The sequence below is a fragment of the Pholis gunnellus genome (assembly GCF_910591455.1).
Source record: "Pholis gunnellus genome assembly, chromosome: 11".
Lineage (NCBI taxonomy): Eukaryota > Metazoa > Chordata > Actinopteri > Perciformes > Pholidae > Pholis > Pholis gunnellus.
In genome coordinates this window covers 8,282,046-8,301,863 of record NC_136538.1, presented here as the reverse complement: position 1 = coordinate 8,301,863, position 19,818 = coordinate 8,282,046, and the positions used below count along the sequence as shown (strand labels likewise).

General features: G+C 45.1%; 2 protein-coding genes across 3 annotated transcripts in view; one reads left to right on the top strand and one right to left on the bottom strand.

Annotated features, from left to right (window-relative positions):
* Nucleotides 1-15,397, top strand: part of LOC306703117 (phosphofurin acidic cluster sorting protein 2) — a gene marked incomplete at its 5' end in the record, with an annotated part of 41,734 nt that extends 26,337 nt beyond the window's left edge. Inside the window, 21 exons of one of the 2 annotated variants that reach the window (XM_079168961.1) lie at nucleotides 494-656; nucleotides 1,939-2,030; nucleotides 2,330-2,410; nucleotides 2,769-2,828; nucleotides 4,176-4,327; nucleotides 4,489-4,582; nucleotides 5,646-5,729; nucleotides 6,440-6,567; nucleotides 6,770-6,902; nucleotides 6,990-7,094; nucleotides 7,247-7,353; nucleotides 8,370-8,524; nucleotides 8,604-8,714; nucleotides 9,680-9,782; nucleotides 10,380-10,412; nucleotides 11,676-11,718; nucleotides 11,823-11,865; nucleotides 12,064-12,202; nucleotides 12,361-12,584; nucleotides 12,901-13,014; nucleotides 13,193-15,397. In XM_079168961.1, the coding sequence (XP_079025087.1) occupies nucleotides 494-656; nucleotides 1,939-2,030; nucleotides 2,330-2,410; nucleotides 2,769-2,828; nucleotides 4,176-4,327; nucleotides 4,489-4,582; nucleotides 5,646-5,729; nucleotides 6,440-6,567; nucleotides 6,770-6,902; nucleotides 6,990-7,094; nucleotides 7,247-7,353; nucleotides 8,370-8,524; nucleotides 8,604-8,714; nucleotides 9,680-9,782; nucleotides 10,380-10,412; nucleotides 11,676-11,718; nucleotides 11,823-11,865; nucleotides 12,064-12,202; nucleotides 12,361-12,584; nucleotides 12,901-13,014; nucleotides 13,193-13,308 (2,280 nt within the window). In that variant the 3' untranslated portion in view covers nucleotides 13,309-15,397. The remainder of the gene's footprint in view (nucleotides 1-493; nucleotides 657-1,938; nucleotides 2,031-2,329; nucleotides 2,411-2,768; nucleotides 2,829-4,175; nucleotides 4,328-4,488; nucleotides 4,583-5,645; nucleotides 5,730-6,439; nucleotides 6,568-6,769; nucleotides 6,903-6,989; nucleotides 7,095-7,246; nucleotides 7,354-8,369; nucleotides 8,525-8,603; nucleotides 8,715-9,679; nucleotides 9,783-10,379; nucleotides 10,413-11,675; nucleotides 11,719-11,822; nucleotides 11,866-12,063; nucleotides 12,203-12,360; nucleotides 12,585-12,900; nucleotides 13,015-13,192) is intronic. The other variant, XM_079168962.1, reaches the window with a different exon arrangement.
* A 624-nt stretch (nucleotides 15,398-16,021) lies between these two features.
* mrpl2 (mitochondrial ribosomal protein L2) lies at nucleotides 16,022-19,249 on the bottom strand. Its single transcript, XM_079168963.1, has 8 exons — nucleotides 19,168-19,249; nucleotides 18,700-18,795; nucleotides 18,442-18,610; nucleotides 17,525-17,666; nucleotides 17,326-17,441; nucleotides 17,100-17,210; nucleotides 16,410-16,483; nucleotides 16,022-16,322 (listed from the first exon to the last, which is right to left on the bottom strand). Exons 2-8 carry the CDS (start codon nucleotides 18,772-18,774, stop codon nucleotides 16,113-16,115), a joined length of 897 nt encoding a protein of 298 aa, XP_079025089.1. The 5' UTR covers nucleotides 18,775-18,795; nucleotides 19,168-19,249; the 3' UTR covers nucleotides 16,022-16,112.
* Between the last annotated feature and the right edge of the window lie 569 nt (nucleotides 19,250-19,818).

Sequence of the window (19,818 nt, the reverse complement as noted above, 5' to 3'; positions counted from 1 at the left end):
GCTATTCATCAAGTGAAACACTGAAAGCGCCCTTTCGCTTAGAATGAAAGCTCATCCTGACTGGATGATGTGAGCGAATTGTCTCTTTACTTAGAGATAGCATAGCTGTCATCTAGCAGTCATTTGCTAAATCTGCGCGAGCATAAAGCAGTGTAATAGAAGCGATGTCACTCTTTGTTCTATTATTGGCTCCGTAAAGCGAGATAATATTCTTCCATCCTGCCTGTCTGTAGAAAAAACGTTATTTGTTCCATCTGCTTCGACATGGCTCGACCGAGTGATTGATGGACACGGGAATTGCACAAGACAATGAAGGCATCTCAGCTAAAGAGGACTTTGTATTTTTTCAAGAAACGATATTATTATTATTATTAGGAACATTGCAGGGGAGGAATGAAATAACAGTGTTTTGGATACAATTGGCTTAGTACCCGTTTTTGAATGGATTCTCAAAATCAATGGCCAGACTCGATGTTAATCTTCCCGTGTCCAGGTGATGCAACACCCGACAGACGGAGGACAGATTCTGGGTCTCCATAGCAACGTGAAGGATGCGCCAGTGCGTGTGGCGGAGATCAGCGTGTACTCTCTCTCCAGCCAGCCCATCGACCACGAGGACGGGAGCGGTCAGGCCGGCCACAAGACCAAAACCTCAGGTGAGCACAGGCGCCCCCCTGACGTGGGTCTGTTGGACAGGCCTGTACCAACGCTGCCCGGTCACATCCTGTTTGTGATTTCAGCCGTCACTCTGGAGCCAGCCTTTCCTGTCCGGGCCCCTCTCTTCCCTCCTTCCACATGGCTCCGATTTCCCAACTGAGGACAGAATAAACTCCATTAATCCCAACCCCCGACCGATGGCCAAGGATATGTTATTCTCCTCAGCTATGGTTGTAATGTTGATTTTGAGAGTTGGAAAAAGATTGAGGGCCTATTACCTTACGCTGTTCTAATTCTGGACGGGGAGAAATGTCGGGCCCCGCTCGGACTCCATGCTGATCCCTCGCTGTTCTGGATGTTATTAAGGAGGCCGTTCAAACATAACAGATGAGCTCATGCACCGAGTATTAGAAGAGTGTCACTCTGAGGCAAGGAGAGATGTTTGTCTTTTCGTCTTTCTCCTCTGCAGTGATCCTTAATCACATCCATCCCATCTAAGAGCACAGAACAGGACGTTTCACAGGCGAAAGGAAGTCTGAATTGGCTGTTAAGAACAAAACAATCTTCCATCGCCTGATCAGTCCTCAGCTGTCAAACGCGCAGTAAAAACGACATCTTTAGGAATCTTGGCTGACATTTAACAATAGTAAAGCTTTCAACCGCTGAAATGTCCTGAGAACTTAATCGAAATGTGAGACACGGATCACAAAACCAGCCCTACATTCTAATCTGTATTCAGCATGCACATTAAGCATTATGTCCACAGATATATATTTGCCATTACCATAGCTCATTATTCATGCCAAGGAGTTCTAACTATTCTTTACTGATGAACTGTAAACAATAGGACAGGATCTTAAGCAACTTCATCCACAAAAGATGGACAATTGTCTTCGGGCTCAAACTGATATTTGTGAAAATTAAACTGAAATCATCATTTACAAAATCAGAGAATTATACTGTTTTGTATGTTTAACTCATTGTGTCTTCCAGCGGCAGAATGAGATCATCATTTCTTATTGAGTGAGGAGGCTTGTTTTCACTCTGAACAAATTGCAAATTAGTTCTTTATTCCGAAAGACCGTTCCAGCACTAATAAGGCCGTGACCTTGGAGCTCGACCCATTCCTCTCAGCCCACATTTTTAAAACGTGTGGCCCACGGGAGACCTGATAATTTGAATCTTCACTTTGTGTAATGCTGGCTGATATAATGCTACACACGTGTCCCTGTGTTTTGATGATTTTTTGTGTGTGTGTTCCCGTGCTTTGCCTGCCTCCAGACCGCTCCCCAGACATGGATAACTATTCTGAGGAGGACGATGACAGCTACTCGTCAGAGCAGGAAGCCAGCGATGATGCAAATCATGGCCAGGTCAGTGCCAGAAAACGCAACGGTGCAAACAGATCTGCAGCACCCAGCGAAATTAAATACATATAAGAAATCCAATGAACACAATCTGATACAGCGAAGCAAAACGAAAGAGTCTACTTGCCATATTGAACATGCTGATGCATAGTATACTAGTGATGTTGTATAAGAAAAAATAGCAGAAGCAGTTATGCGTTCACAGATTTTGGTTTGTATAATACAGATTTTTCTACATTTAGCTTGTATGCATGCAGGTAGAAATGTAGGGGCACTGTATCTCATCCATCCTCTGTGTATTTCAGGACCTTTATGATGAAGACGACGAGGTGAGGAAGCCCAAGAAAGCCCGCAGGAAAATGATCCGAACGACCTCCATGACCAGGGTTAGTTGCCTCCTTTTCCACCACGTGGAGCTTTATGCTCGCCAATCATTGACTGTGAGAGTAACTCAAGACCTGCTTTTGCTGTCGTACAAGCTTTTTTAAGGAAAGCACACACCGTGTTCCATTTGTCCGAGCCATTAGGACGATGCGGATGAGCACGTCACTGAACCCTGTGGGCTCACTGGACTGATCATAATGGTCTTTACATAGAGTGGCTGTGAATGAGTAATCCAGTGGACGGTTACTGGGAGAACCGATAAGCCCGAGCCCAGCTGTCAAGTGTATTTAAATCATGACAGTTATTCCCGTTTCAGTTTTATTTTCCCTCCTAATTGCATGTTTTTTCTTTCTGTTACAGCAACCTAACTTCAAGCAGAAGTTTGTGGCCTTGCTGAAGAGGTTCAAGGTAACAGATGAGGTGAGTGTGAAAACAAGAATTGCTTTTGATTTGATTGACACCCGGGGAAGGTGTTCAATGTCAAAGCAAACGGCGTGGGGTGCAGCGTCCTTTCTCAGGCCACCCTCCTGGATTCTCAGTCCGTCTGTTATGAAGCTTTTAGCGAGTCGCCTGTGAAACATACCGGTTAATAAATTGGCCTCGGGGACCGGGGAAAACAATCTCAGTATCGACTGTCCAAACGGCATATAAGTGCCCTTGACTGGAGAGGAATCGTCACCACAGCGGAGGTACAAGCATCATTATGGTGGCTCGGCTGTGTTACCTCTGTGCTCATGGATGTATGATTCATACCTTTCCATTAGCAGGATCCATTAACGACCCTTATTCTCCGCCACTTAATCTAGTGATAAATGTCGGTTTGTATGCACGCCCCGTTTAGGTTTGTGTTTCTCATCTCTCAAGTCCTTTTCGAATAAATGTTTCTGCGGATCCTACATAATGGCTTGTAATCAGGTCATCAGCAGGAAGTCAACCATTTTATTTGCAACGACCCCTAGATGTCCATTAGTACATAATCTGTGTTAGGCCATTACGGTGTTAATAAAACCCCTTGAACTGTGAAATGTATTGGAGTAATTGAGATTTCCATTGCCTTGTATCTCCTCTTTCTGACCCCGAAAACATAGATTACATTAGAAACAGATTAGGCTCTGTTGTAAACTACAGGTTTTCAGACCTTTAGGTTTATCTGTATCTTTTAAAAAAATAGTAGGACTAAGAAGCGTATGTGAGTGATTTAACCTTGTGATGCTTTCAAGAGCCTCTAGGCCATCGGAGTTGTGTTTTGCTGGATGCTTCCAGAAGCTCCAGGTGGCACGCAGATCTTTCATCACGTCCCCCGTCTCTAATCCCTTCCTTGTGGCCGGCCACTGTGCAGGGCCACAGCTCTATAAATACATAGCCGGGAGGAGGAGTTGGGACAGACTGTTTATCTGCTCCCTGCCAGCTTCTGCACTTATGGAGTGGCATTAATCACCTGATTAGTCCACAAGCCTGCCTGTGTGCAGCTCCTATGATATACATCCCCACTGTGCAGCCGGCAGATCAAGGCTCAGCACCTTAGCACTCCCATAGCAATCACTTACCTTTTAATTGGCCTGCTTAGGACCAAGGCGGGGATGTATTTATAGCATAGATTTTCTCATTTTACAGCCTTCAGTGTCATTCTTCAAGCTCCATTAGCCCAGCTGTGAAAGTGATTAGCGAATGGACAGCACCAGCCACTCCCTCCATCCATGGGCGTGATAGCAAAACCCTGATCACTGTGTACTGATGTGTTGATGGCGTGTCTGTCCCGTGCATCAGGTCCTGGACTCTGACCCAGTTGACCAGACCCAGGAAGTGGAGGAGGATCTGGACCTACTCTACGACAGCCTGGAGGTGTACAACCAGAGTGACAGTGGGCCAGAGATGGAGGACAACGAGAGCGTCCTGAGCACGCCCAAGCCCAAACTCAAGTATGTGTGTGCTCAACCTCTTTCATCAAAGGCCATCTTCCCCGAAATAGTCTTAGTATTTATAGATGTTACATTATTTCTGATCACACCCTGTATGACGTTATAATAAAAGCATTTTTTTGTTAGTTTTGTCTAATTCCAGTCTTTGTTTTTGTTTTCAGGCCGTTTTTTGAAGGGATGTCTCACTCCAGCTCCCAGACAGAAATTGGAAGCATACACAGCCAAAAAAGCCAGCAGAGAGAGCTGTCGTGTCCTGTAAGTTGATCGCCCGACACTCTATTAAAAAAAGACCCGTCGGATGCCTTTCAGCCCCGCCTTTCAGCCCCGTCGTTCACCCACAAAGGTCCACCTCTCGGTTGCTGGAGAGGCTCCTTTTGTACACGGGGTTACGTAAAGGAATTGCCCCCGGACAGTGTTTAAATGTCTGGCAGTCCTCTGTGCTCGTTGTGGTTCAGGGATACTATGATGGACCATGATACTACAGGCAAGATATTCTGAGCACGAGGGCAATGCTGCTCCCGCCCCTGCAGAGGAGGATGGGGGTGGGGGGGGCTGCAGCCCGTACCCTATTCACCCCTACAGCCCTCTATCTAGTATTAGGACTTACACAGAACGATCTCTCCACCACCATCAACACACACACACACACTCACACAAACACACACATATGCTCAGAGAGAAGATTGGATGGAGCAATCCCTGAACTTCTACTCAGATTTATGGCCCATTGGAAACAACAAGGACAGAGAGAGACATGTTGAGTGTAATGGTTAGAGAGGGAGTGCTGTTTATAAATATCAGGGAATCCATTTTAGCCTGTAATAAAAAACGCCCGGCGCATTTCAGACTGCTATAGCCCTCTATTTCGCTCAATAAATGTCTCCAGTCCAACTTCATAAACCCGTCTTGCAGGCGAAATGGAAAGTATTTGATCTAATATTGAAGTTAATTAAGCTAGATGTTACGAGCTGCACTTAAACACTTTTTGTCAGGCGAACTTGAGCTCACAAGTGTGTCCGTAATTCTCTGGGGGCTTATGTATTAGTCTGCGCCTGGGTGAAACGTATAGAAGCCTTGAGAGATATTTATACTCCCCAGCTCCACACCGTCACCAAGCTTGACGGTGTGGAGCTGCCACTGTGAAATTGGCCAGTTACGTGTCCCAAGAGTGGTCAATCTTGACCCGAGCAGATGGAGCGTAGCACTTCCATAAGGAGCTGTGACAATTTGTCATTTATATTCACCAGAGAAGTGACCTCCGTGGTTAAAATGGTCGCGTGTGTGTGTGTGTGTGTGTGTGTGTTTGTTTGCCCTGCAGATTGGAGACTTTCTGACCGTGGACAGATGTAAATTACAAGGGGCCCGGTACCAAGACGACAGCGTCACAGATACAGTCGTTGGGGTATGTGTTTGCAACATCAGCAGTTTTTTTTGTTCGTTTTTAACTAAATCTCCCTTGAGCATCTCTTTCTCCGATTTCTTTTCACTTGAGTGCCCTTTCCTCCCATGAGTCTTAGTTGTTTTCCAGGAAAAAGCGAAGAGGGAGGGAGTATGCAACGGCAGGCAAACCAAACAGCACAGTCATCCATTATGGATCAGTGGAGCAGACAAGGCGGCCCCGTGCTGGATAAATCCTGACTGATGAGGATTGAAAGAGGGCTGTTAGTGTTTGTTGTTGTCTTTGTGCCGGCGGGTCAGCCTAACCTTGTTCGGCGACCATCGGCACCCTCTCTTGTCGCACCGCTCCAGTTCAAAATGAATACCTAAAAACTGCAGGAACCTTGTCTCTCCTGCCATCTGCTAAGAGATCACGACTTTTTTTTTTTTTTTATAATCTCATCCTTCGTGGTGGCCTCACATCATTATCTCCAACCTCAACAGCACAGCTCAATTATTTACCAGACCAGCACCTCTCTGCCTCCCTCCCCGCCTCTCAACTCTTTTAACTCTTGCTCTTAAAATGCTGGCTGCAGATGCACCACGCGCAAAAGCACAGAAAGAATACAGAGTGCCCCAGAACCTGCGTGAGACGCTGAGGGTGGTAGTAGTAGTAGATGCGATATGACGGCCCCCTTGGCTCATCTTTGCCCCCCTCCCTCTCTTTTGCTTTAGGAGCCAGAGACTGACGACAGGGGGCCACCAGGGGGGGAGGTGAGCAGCTGGGATGTCAATACTGAACGGGTTACCAGCACTGTTGGCAAGCTCTGCAAGACGGAGTCCCAAAACCACATGTCTCCCAGGTACGCTGCCGACCGCTACATCTGCAAACATGCACACAAGATAGTGTTGTGTCTTCATGTCAGTACACAAGCTACTTTAGATTTTCATCATTTAAAAAAGAATGTAATTTGGAATGTGGGTTACCTTCTGAGCCGAGTTGATTAGCTTCCCTGCTCCGCCTGTCATGTACTTTGAGCTCCTTGTGCTTCGTCTCCTCCTCAGCAAAGTGGAGAACAGGCTACAGAGGCGTCCCCGCAGCACCTCCATGAAAGACAGACAGAACTCCAAGGCCCAGAGCGACAGGACCAGCAGCATGGAGAGCGAGTGCTCCCCGGACTCGCGACTCATAGCGCAGGTAGGCGTGTTGCAGATGCGTTCTTCACACATGTTTTTAGTCCGGTGGAGATGTGCTCAGACTCTCGGCTTCTCGTTCGTCTCCAAGGTTCCCAGGAAGTCTGTGTATGACCAGCTGAACCAGATCCTCATCTCTGACGAACGCCTGCCAGAGAGCATCATCCTCATCAACACCGTGGAGTGGCAAGGACAGGTGTGTGTCGAAGTTATTGCACAAAGACTGAAATTCAAAAGAATACTGTTGTACCACAGTAGCATGTTTTTTTTTCTCTCCAACCCGATCAACCCTGCTTCTTGCACACCCATTAACCCATCGTGTCCCTCTTATGTGTGTTTTCCGTGCAGTATGTGTCCGAGTTGCTCCATGAACAGGGCCAGCCCATTGTGTCCACCTGCTCTGCCGCCGATGTTCAAGCTGCCTTCAACACCATCGTCACTCGCATCCAGAGATTGTGAGTCGCATCCGTCCATACGTACACAAACACACACACGCACGCGTTGGTTGAACGACACGGGGCCCACACATGGTGTTATCTCGCTGCCTGTTATGGCGGAGTAGTCCAGGCCAAACTGTGTATGTTTATGGTGGCTTGCTGCCAGAGAATTCCAGGATGCTATCGCTCACGCTGCTGAAGCTGCTCTCTGTCCGTGAACCCGTTCTATCTGAATGTGCTTGTTTTTGCCACGAAAAGCTGAAGTTCAGCCTTCGTCTCTCTTCCTGGCATCCATATGCGTCAGTGGCAGACAGAGGCTGTGTCAGTCCGCTACGCTGCTTCCGTTAAGCCCGTTTTCTCTTTTAACCCAGCTGAAGCGCAACTTTTCCATCCTTTACACACCTGCTCCTCAGTCAACCTGTTTGCTCCAGCTGCGGCCGTGTCATGTGGAGCCATGTGCGTCTTTGATGCTCGCTGCTGTAGCTGGCTGCAGGGTTTTTCCTCAAATGTTGTCACGGAGTATAAGAACATTTTAAAGCCCACATATATTTAGGTCCCGTTCTGCTATTGGACATTATAATCTTACTTTATGAACCTTTCATATCTCAAATCCTGAAGCATTTAGTCCTTAAGACATAATTAATCGTAAGAGGTCAAGTTTTGAACACTGTTAAAAAGAGCCAGCTTGAAATCAGTTTACGGGTTTAATTCCTTTTTGAGCAATAACTGAGTTTACTTTTTCTTTTTTGACTCATTTTAATTGATTATAATCTAAAAGCTGTTGCAATATTCGGTGTAACTTCAGAAAGACCTTGGAGATACCTGCAAGTGCCTGGTATTACAAATCATAACATGACGCCACCTGGCTCTCAATAAACCGCGGGACCGGTTTTGAACCAGTACAAACCCTGCTGAGATATATATCTTCAGACAGCCAAGAAATCTCTCACACACACCCTCTCTCACCCACATCTTTCAGGATTCGGAACTCTCTCTTCCTCTTAATTACTCATCCCCCCTCTTCTCCCACGCAGCTGTAACTGCAATGCACAGACACCGCCGACAATGAAGGTGGCGGTGGCAGGCGACCAGAGTTACCTCAGCACCATCCTGAGGTTCTTCGTGGAGCAGCTGGCCAACAAGACGCCCGACTGGCTCAGTTACATACGCTTCCTGGTGATCCCCATCGGTAGGTCATCCAGGATTAGCACGAGCGCGACGTGGCTTCAGCTTTGTTTTATACTCACATTTGTTTTGTTCTACTCCAGGTTCTCATCCCCTGGCAAAGTATGTGGCCTCCTTCGACAGCCGGTTCAACAGCATCTTTATGGACACTGCGTGGAGGGAGCTGTTCTGCAGGACGGAACGGCCCGCCTCAGGTAGGATGCACAGCTCTTGTGTCTGGCTACAAAGCAAGTCTGCGTGTCTAATGTTCGGCAAACTTGAAAGGGAAAGAAATTGGGTCAGAGCATGGGTCTGGGGCTGATGGATGAGAAGAAGAGATTCTTTTCCCCAATTGCAAAAGAGGGCTACAGCCAATGGCTCTAGATTATGGCGCTACTCCTCCTCCCTGTAAACTATCAGCTGCTGCTTAAGAAGACAACCAGGCTGTCAGAACTCAGATATTCACCTCAGTTTGTCTTGGAATTGTTTGCTGGCACACACACACACACACACATCCATGGTTAAACTTTTCTTCACATCCCTTTTTCCCTCAATTCTCACTTGTTCTGCCCAGACAAGCCCAACAACCCTCACCCATCCCCACCTAATATTTCACTTAATTTACACCACGTAGGTGCCAGAGTTACATTCTCACACACCGTGTTGAATCACCTCAAAAGGGGTTTCAAGCTAAAAAAAAAAAAAAGATGCAAGAAGAAAATAATACTGGGTCTTCCGTCTTCTTACCTCATTCTTTTATCCTTGACATTAACTGCCTTCACAATACACAAGGCAGCGTTTGGATGGGAATGGCTGTAAGTGCTTTCCTTCACAAGGAGAGTTAGTTTAAACTGCGGAGAGGCAATAGGCCGAAATAAGTTGACATTAAAAAATCAGCCCGTGTTGGTTAAAGTGTAGTCCGGGGCTGCATGTGGCCCAAAGGCCTTCAGTCTGACACACAATCCATCTCTTCCTCTTGTCGTACGGATGACTTCACCCACATCTTTTATGACATTTTACACACACACACTTCAGAGGAAGGAAAATGATTAATGTGCCGTCTTCCAGCGATCTGCTGTGTGTGAAAATTAGCATCCGCATCAATTGTCTCGCGGCTTGTTAGCCAGACATGAAACAGAAGAAACGCGTTGTTAACAATCTGTCTCCCCGCTCCCCGCAGACAACATAGATGTAGCGGGACGAGTCGTTCAGTATCTGGTCGGTGCCAACGTGTCCCACCAGTTCCCCATCTCGGAGGCGATGCTCACCTACAAACAGAAGAGGTAAAGTACCTTTGATCATTTAAAGTTTTGAGCATACTCATGTGCTGCATATGTGTGTGTATGCATGTATGTTTCTGTGCTCTTTTAAAGCATGATTTCTAACTTTGAGTACTGCTATTGATGTACAATATGTCAATTGGCTCATTGAAAAGGAGTCCTAGAACAAAAATAGCCACGGCGGATCATCGGTTAAACTGCATGAGGAAGATGTTTCAATGCATATGCATGCAAGCGGGCACATTCATGAATTAAACGCACACAAGTTGCACAGGTCAGTCGTCACCTGGGAGTTTATTCTGACATACATAAAGGAGTCCAGGAGACACAGGCTCTGGTCCACTTCAAGTAAAGCTGATATTATATTTCATAGAGCAGCGCAGGCCTCTGCTTCCACAAAGTCCAACGTCAACCCGGCCGTCAGTCTCACAAACACAGACGCACTCAACGTTGCATTTTTGTGTGCATTTGTTGTTGTTTTTTCTTTCTGATGTTTGTAAGAAAAGCTTCCTTATTGGTCAGAAGGTACTGAACACAACACACAGCTTTAACACTGTTGCATTCCTTCTGCCCCCTTTCCCTTTTTGATTTGCATTCAAGGAAAAGAAGTTTGTATTTTGATTTTTACATCAGGTATCTAATTCAACTCTTGGTTTTTGTTTTTGAACCTCCCTATTTTCTCTCCTCCATTTGGCTTGAGCCCCTTGCTGTGTCTTAACATTTCCCTCTTCACACTCGATACTCACTGTAACTTCACTTTGCACTCTGTCCTGACTTGTGTCTTTGGTTTGGTGTGTCTTTTTGATTCTGTCCTCCCGTGTTGTTGCTATGAAGATTTGCCTAACAACCCTTTGAAAAGGACCTGAAGTATTGACCAATTGGAAACCAGTCATTTTACAGATTTCATAATGACTTGAAAATGAGCTGCCCGGCGTGTATTGGCTTACCCTCAGGAGTGGCTCCATAATTATACACTTTCAATATCAGTGACTGCTGTGACGACTGCGAGGCAAATCAAGTATTTCAATACCAGTCAAAAGAAATAATATCAATGTGATGTTTCCCTCTGATTCTAACCTGCGTGAATACTACTCTGAAAAACATGTATTTCTGCATGTACGTTTAAAACAAAATAATACATTTACAAAGGACTGGCAGTCAACTTTAAACATACCCCCCCCCCATATATAATTGTTATATTACATTATGTTACAGCTTGTGATGCCCCATGGGGCATTGCAAATCCCTTACCTTGCAATATGTAACATCACTGAAATATAAAGATATAATAGAGCGCTGGCGCTCGAGGTGGTACGATTGCTGGGGATTATAGTCCTCGTACCAGCAGCGCTGCTCGTCCTCGTTGCCGCACGTTAGAAGACATTTGCAGAAAGATGACACTATCTCACCGCTTCCCTGCTGAATCTTTGGGTGTACTTTTGAATTGCTGTGCTCTGCGTGTGTATTGAACTTTATTTGACAATGCCTGCCGTGCTGTTTTTTTTTTCCCCCCCTAACTTTGTGTAGGCATATATTGTTGCACCGGTGGCTCGGCACTAGTAGTGTAAAGAAGCCACACGGTTGCTACGACTGGGCCCAAACGATCATTTTTAGTCCCATGTTTTAAAAAGGACTCCTAGTACTGGCTGATGAGAAAGACCCCCCTCTTCTCTTGGTTGTAAGGAGCGTTCCTTCCCCTTCATCTCATTGTAACATAAACCCAAGATGACCCCATTTCATGTGCCATTTCTGCTGCGATGGGACATGGTGCAGGTCATGCCACAGCCATCTCCCCTCCAGGACCATTGAGTGTTCGTGTGCACCTCTGGAGTGTTGAATTGTTGAAAACCCCCCCTCAGGTCATAATCACAGCCTCTTTACTGTCTCCCTTTACAGCCCCGATGAGGACTCCTGTCAGAAATTTGTGCCATTTATTGGGGTAAGATTTATTTTTTTTTTTCCTACGGAAACGTGCCCGACAGTATTGTTGATTCTTTGTGTTTAAGCTAGTCTTACATGGAAAACTTTTTTTTATTCTTGCAGGTTGTGAAAGTTGGGATTGTGGAGCAAAGCCTCTCAACTTCAGGTAAGGAAGGGCGTTGTTGTTTTTAAAGCTGTGCTAGTATTTTGTCAGGTTAGCGTGTTCAACAATGACCCAGAAACCCCAATATTCTTTCATTTGTTTACTTCATTTATTCGTTTGGGTTGTGGCTATGTTGTTTAGTTTGACTTTGAAGCTTTGCTTATGAGACTATTCCCCCCCCCCCCCCCCACGATTTCGCAGTGGACTCAGATGATGCGATGGGGCTCAACACAAGCATCCTCTCCTCCCCAACGCCACCATCGGCTGGTCCGTATGGGAAGGAAATAGGGGGCACCCCCCCGCAGTCACCGTCTGTGTCCACCGCCCTCTCTGGAACTGGGTATGACAATACACACACACACACACACACACACGCATAATTATCAGCAGCAATACTACATCCTATTATCTCTTTACTTCTCACTGTGAGCTGTGCTTTAGTAGGGAAGTAAAAGAAGTTTCCGTAGAGTTCCTGACTTTGCCGGTTGTGCTCGGCAGCTCTCCGTGTTCAGGCAGTGAAGTGATGGGGCTTCAGGTGGACTACTGGACGTGGCAAGGCCCAGAGAAGAAGAAAGAGGGCGAGAAGAGAGACGTGGGACTGAAGAACACCCTGAAGAGCAACTTCCGTTCACTGCAGGTCAGCCGTCTGCCGTGTGGAGGGGAACTCACCCCCCCACCCAGCATGGCCATGACCGTGGTCACCAAGGAGAAGAACAAGAAAGGTACGCTTTGGGAAAACATGACTGAAAAAATCGTACGTGGGGAAATGCCTGTATGTATACTACATTAGCAAGAAGAACAGTATGCTTACTCATCAGCCCCACAATGCATTGCGTCCGGGTGCTTTGAGACCGGCCGTCAGTCCTGTGAGATTTTGAGCGAGGCTATAAGCTGCTGATATCTGTCATTTTATTAAGTTCCAGCATGTTTTTACTCCCCAGGAACGGAAGAACTGGCAACACACCCTGATGTGTAAAAGAAATAAGAAAGTATAAAAAGAAATATGTGTAGAAGATGATTCTTTGTTTCTCTCTCCAGTGATTTTTCTCAGCAAGAAGCCCAAGGAGAAAGAGCTGGACTCTAAGAGCCAAGTGATTGACGGCATCAGCAGGTTGATCTGCACAGCCAAGCACCAGCACACGATGCTGAGAGGTGAGGCCGGCACAACCCCCCCCCCACACACACACACAGCTGAGGCTACGCTGCCATCTGGTGTCGCTGAGCTCTATAACAGCTGCCAGTGCAAAGTCAGACGCGTCTATCCTGAAATGTTTAATGTGTTTTGCACTTATTCCTGCGTTCACCTGTGCACCTTTTTCTTCGTCCTCAGTCACAATCGATGGAGTGGAGTGGAATGATGTGAAGTTTTTCCAGCTCGCTGCCCAGTGGCCAACACATGTCAAGCACTTCCCGGTGGGGATCTTCGGTTACACTAAGCCCGTGTGACCATCGTAGCCACCATCCACCCGACCATCATCAGACTCTCCGCTGCACTTGTCTTGTTTAGGCTACAGAGAAGTAGAAGAAAAGCCAACTGCGCCCCCCCCCCCCCCCCTCCCCACGGCAGTAATAGTTTTCCTGTGGAAATCTTGCTGACTCGCAACCACGTGTTCAATACACAAATTTCATGTTGTCAATTGGATGTTTTTGATGTCGACGTTGTTGGGTGTTGTTGTTGTTGTTTTTTTACACACTACGAAAAGAACAAGTACTATTTTGTAAGATTTGTGCTACCGCCTCGGAGGTATCTTGGGGGTATTTTGACAATTTGCCACATTTCGATAACGGCAGCTGTGTTTGCACTTTGTTTTTGTTAACATTTTATTATTTCTGTGAAATCCTACATTTATTGTTACTCTATAGACAATGGAGGAGTGTGATGGTGACGTGCAGTGGCGTGTGTGAGGTTGTTTGAGACCGTGTTTGTGTTTATTGTTGAAAGTTGGAATATTGCTGTGAATCTAGATGGAATCCTTCTCTTCTAACTCAGTGCTCAGTTTTCTTACTCGTCCCTTTACTTTCCCAAAAAGGTCAACTTTTATAGAAAGATACGGCAAGTTCTGTTTGTCTCGTTGCTTTTTAGGACACAGTGTACCTAAAGCGAATGCAAAGAAAATAACCTAAAACAAGGTATTTTTGAAGGTGGCTATAATGAATGTAGCTATAGAGCATTTGTAACATGTAAGAAGTTCAAATCAAATCAGTTTGTTATTGTGAGTGTTTGTATCAGTGTACATTCAGACTGTACAGTAACATCTACTTAGAAGCCAGGTAACGTGACACCACAAAACATATTTCAATTATCAACAGCTGAATGCCAAATTTAGTTGTGACTGTATGAACTGTCGTATTGTTTCAAGGCCCTCCACACACACACACACACACACACACCGTCGTGTTCAGCTCGATGTGCTGGCTTACCTGGGCGATACTGGATTCTGGATTCCTCCAGATGTGCAGTGATGTGCCAAAGTCAAGTGTTACAGTGTAGCGCTTGACTTGGCCAAACTTCATAGTATGTTAAACAGAGAACTAAAACCGTACATTTAATGTGTCTGTGGTCCCTGTGGAGATCAGTATTTAGATTACTGAGATATTAATCTTGGCAAATTTACCAGTTAGCGCTCCACATTTGGCCAAATATAATCCCATGAAGCATTTACAGGACGTGCGCACATCCTAACCAAGCAATTACCGTTGTGTCCTTTTTGTTACAGCTTCACGTAGCGGGACATTAGCGTTGTAGCCTGACCTAAAGCACACTGATGGGTCGGTCAGTATTGTGTAGGCCTGCTATGGGAAAATGAGTTGGACTTGAGACATGCTTCGGCAGTAGTGTCGAGCGCAATGCAAGTATTGGAAAACTTTTTTTTTAAAAATATGAAAAGTGTGTGGAGTCTTGCCAGGTGTCCAAGTCGCTGCCTGTGTGTGTGTGTGTGTGTGTGTCTGTATAGGTGTGCTATGTGTTTGATGGTACTCCCTGAATAGTGTTACGTGAAACTTTTGCAATAGGAAACCTTTGGACAAAAGGCCTTCTGTATGAGGTAGTTGTTGCTTTTTTTTTATTATAAAAGTGAACACTTACAAGCTTTGATTGGCTGGCTTTTTTTAGTAATGTATATAAATATATACATATAATTGTGTGACCCCCTGCCCCAATCCCTCCCCTCCCACTAAATTTAAAGCACAAATAGCTTCCCTTTATTCCTTGACATAAATGCCAAATATATATATATATATTTCCAGAACTCAACTATGAAGTCGACTTGTACAAAGCAAACGCTTATTAGGTTTGTCATTTCTCATACATTTCCCTGACTTTGTAATGCACTTTCATGTGGTTTTATACATATTTTCACTCAAATTGGGACACACTTTCTTTCTTTTTTTTTGTTGAGGTGAGCGTGTCATATTTGAAATGTAAACCACTACCTGTAGTCAAAAGGAGGCCGTTCTTTTGTTTGCTCAATGATCCTTTTTCATAGGGATGTTTGTGTTGATGGTGTTCGAGCGTCCTATGAGGTTGGCTGTCTGTTACTTTGTTTTTGCCACTTGATGTTGAAACGCTTGTTCTGCAGCTACCACCATACGTGTCTGCCTGTGACTGTACGGTCAAGTTTTCTTGTCTCCTGCTTTTCGAAGTGTTCGCCGTATTCTTCTAGTCGGGGAAACCAACCGGCCCTTACAGATGTGTAAACTCGGGCTGTGAAGCGTTCGCCAGGGCAGAGTTGTTTGAGGGAATTAGCCTTTTGAATTCTAAACGGGCATAATGACAAGTGTATTTCAATGTATTTGACCTCGAGTTTGTTTTTTTTGCCCTAAATCTAGACGTAGCATGGGGGTGTTTCACAAGACCGGATCAATGAGCGGGCATGCTCACTCTGTCGCCATCATTTAGCACAGCAACCACCCAACCAACTCTGAAACATTAGCGATTCATTAATGGTGAAACTACAATTCCAACATGCCATCTCGTTGCTCCCGTTACTTGAAATGCCACCCAGTGTCTTTGCACAAACCCTATTTTAAATGACATGACAGTATTTTTAAATTTACCACTACAAATATGGATTACTCTGCATGTTTTACTATAGATGTAAATATGTTTTGGATTTTTATATTGTTTTGTTTCTTTCCATGCTCTCACAAGCGGTTGTGTTTAATAAAATTTTTAATCTTCTGTACAAACGCCTCATCTTTATTCATGTCAACATTACAAGGATCATAAACAAGACTTGACACTCAGTGTGTTACTTGGCTGTGATTGAGGGCAGGTTGACGTAAACCTTCATCGGCGGCAGCGGTTTGATCTTGCGTCCTGCCCAGCCTCCCTTTCTCTGCCACAGGCCGCTCGATGGCCGAATGCCGAGCCAGCGGTTGCGCCCGGCTTTGCCGATGATCCGTTTATTGTGGTCGATGTTGGACACGCGTCCCACCGTCACCATGCAGGTCTCCAATACCTGCGTGTGTGTGTGTGGAGAGATGACAGCGTTCAGAGCAGAGCGTGGTTGTAACACAGCAGGTGGAGTCTGAATCCAGAAACTCACCTGAACCTGCTGCTTCGAAGGAAGCTGAATGATTGCCGTTCCGTTTACTTTACGGAGTAAAATGCCACTTGTGCCTGAAAAGCAAAAGGAACACACATTTCAGTGTAGGAATTATGAGACTCCTTTTTTCACAGCAGCTTATCACCTTCTTCCATCGGCCTGAGGCATTCAACCATCATATGAAACAATCGATCCCTTTAATTAAACTGTCACAGCAAAAGAACACATCAGGTGTAGGATATGGCGGCATCTGGGGGTGAGGTTGCACACTGCAACCAACTGAAATTTCTCTTGCTTGCCAAGCTTGTAGGGGAACTACAGTGGCAGAAGCTAGAGCCAGTGTTTGGTTTGTCCTCTCTGGGCTACAGTAGAAACATGGTGGCTTTGTATGTAGATAGAAACGTCTCTTTTCAGGTATTGACAAAACACAACTATTCTTATTTTTTGGTGATTATACACTAAGGAAAAGATACTTGCTAACATTATATTCCATTCCTGCTAATAGATCCCACTACTCGTGGTTCCTTTGATGTAACTGGACTGTGGATTTATGATTGGAATCCTTCACTGCTTTATGACATTTTTAAGACTAATTAATTGCCAAGAAAAAGATTAATCGGCATCACAAGCAAAAATCCAAACATGCATTTAGGAAATACCAAGTACTAACACAGTCAAATAATCGACTACCTGCAGCACGGATGTACTCTGACCCCTTCCCTGGTTGTATCTCCAGGCTGTTCACCAGTGTCCCCACAGGAAGAGCTCCCAGTGGGTACGCATCACCCTCATTGGCCGAGACTGCCCAAGTAAAACAAGAGGATACGACATCATTTAGTGTTAAATACAGACGATCTTTACTCCCATCATCTCGAGGGAAGGTTGGAAACACGACAAACCAGAGTGGATCTCATACCTGCCATGCGTCCAATAACTCCAGATGTTTTGATGATGTCTCCGGCCTGCATGTTCTCCGTAGCAATAATCCATCTTTTCCGGCTGCCTCCAGCTACCAGGGCGATGTCGGCGGACCTGTGTAGCACAGATTATGACCACCGACTGTGTGTTCAGAACGCATGGTCAAAGAGTCACCGTGTGGCGAACGCTGACCTCACCTGCACGGGTCGTATCGCACTTCTACCACCTTCTCTTCAAAGGGCCGCGCCTCATTGTTTGGTTCGTAGCGCAGTCGCTGAAAGTCGATCCACCTGTATTTTTGTTTATGGCCTCCACCGATGCCGTGTGTCCGTATCCTTCCTGCACGGCAGAACGAAATACATCACTATATGCTGTCGGCCCTTTACTCAAGGCTGGACTTCACTTCTGATTGACCACTTAAGTGGATATGAAAATGATTATTATAAAAGGATCAAACAGGTGATCTATTTCATGTTTCACACCAGGCCTGCAGATTATTCAAAACAATGAATTATTAATTATCCTGCCAATTATGTTCTCAGTTAATGGATTTATCATTTGCTGTACAAAATGTCATAAATGGTAACAACAAAAATATATTAAAGCCCAGGGTAAAATCGTCCAATTTCTTGTTTTGTCAAACACAAAACAAAACTCTTGGTGAAGCTCTATTTCAACACTGTTCAAGAGTTGTGAAAATGTTATTCTATTGGATGATTTTGGACTATTTTTGTTTTTCCTCAGTAAAGACTTCTGTACATAACCATGTACCAGTTCACATCAAAGGCTGTAACACTGACCACCTACTGACTGTTGTAAAAATGCCAGATTTGTTTTCAAGCTGCTGTTCTCTTTGTAAAACAGGAAAAGGAACAGTTTCACCGATTTTCCTTGTTCCGATCTCCGAAGTCTGGGTCTATCTTAAAACCTTCTGTGCTTATGCCAGTTAGGCCAAAAGACTGTTTCAAACTCGGTTTGAGATTTGTATTCTTTTAACCTGTTAGTGAAAACAGAACATGGGGCAAATCCAGACCTGCGCATTATATATCATCCTCATCCTTCTCCTCCACACTACAATGCATTCTATTCTTCTGCAGTGACCACAGTGTTTTACCTGAGTGGTCTCTGCCTCCTGTCTTTTTCATCCCCATAGGCCTGGTGGTGTACTTCTCCCTCAGCTTCCAAAATGTCCTGTTCTGCTCCAGACAGGGTGTGGTGAGGAAGCCCCTGCACTGTCCGACCGCCGCGGGCACCTGAGCTCCCAGCCTGGTTTGTGCAATAGCCTGTAAACACAACAATAAGCAACATAGATTGTGTGGCGGTTGTGACGATTCGGATCTTCGGGTGTGAATGACAGGCTGTGGATGTTTACCTGCGACGACAGCAGAGCAGGCTGGGAGAGAGTCAGGGAGCGCAGGGCTCGAGTGAGACAAGACACCGCCATCATAACGACGTCCTCCTGACACAGCTGAGGAGCACAGAAGAGCGGGTTTGACACCAGGCGTGCAACTAAAGCTCCACTATATCCAATACGGTACAAACATTTCTCCTGCTTTTAAATTCAGCATCTTACTTAACTCAGCCTCTAAACCATTAGAGCTCAATACAATAACACTTCCTACTAAGTACCAATTGTGTCCTATAATGTCATGAGCCTAACTTTGCAGTAACCTTAACAAATGGCTAATAAACATGAGCTATCGCTAGCTTAGCTTTAGGTTAGTCTGGCTCAATAAATACACCTACGTTTCATTCTCTGTTATAATAAACCCAGCCGAATTGGCCTCCTATCTCGTGCTCATTTGCAATATAACTCGGTGAAATAGTGACACAAACCAACCTTTTCATTTGACTTATTTCATCAACAAGCTTCTCGTCGACGTCCTTCACAGTCTTGCACGCCGCGTCGCGCTCTGATGACGTAGTCACCAACTCTGGGGTGTCACTGTGCAAAGTTAAAGTATACTATTTATAATGTGACGTTATCCCCTGTCCCTTGTCAACAGCTTGCAGGGTACGTGTTTACACCTGCGTCAAACCTGTCATAATACACAGAGTACAGTCACATTAGATACATATACCGGCGTCTTCATCCTCTGACAGCTGGTTTCAATTTCGCCTCTAGGTGGCAGGATTGTTGTTTTACATATTCGGTCTCCAGCAAAAATAATAATATTTGTCTCCCACCTAATTTCTCCTACTTTTCATGAACCCCGTGTATTAAAACAATGTGTAATTGTCACATTGTATAGGTAAATTAACAATTAAAAAAAATTAGATTCAAGCTTTCAAAACTCATTACTGTCATCTTGTCCCTCAAAGCAATTTTTTAGAAACATATAACTGTGGTTAATTTTATATAGAAGCTGGTGTTGCTGTGGAAAGTATGAGAAGACGACTGTTAGTGAACATGTAGCAAGAATGAACTGCAAGCCCTCGTTGTAGTTTGTACCTGAAACAACCTCTACTGTGTAATAATTGGCTCAATTCG

Coding starts and splice junctions, on each gene's coding strand:
- mrpl2 (XM_079168963.1), bottom strand. CDS start 18,774: ATGATGGCGGTGTCTTGTCTCACTCGAGCCCTGCGCTCCCTGACTCTC. Junction 17,442..17,524: donor GTGCGATACGACCCGTGCAG/GTGAGGTCAGCG, acceptor TGTGCTACACAG/GTCCGCCGACATCGCCCTGG. Junction 17,211..17,325: donor AGTTATTGGACGCATGGCAG/GTATGAGATCCA, acceptor TTACTTGGGCAG/TCTCGGCCAATGAGGGTGAT.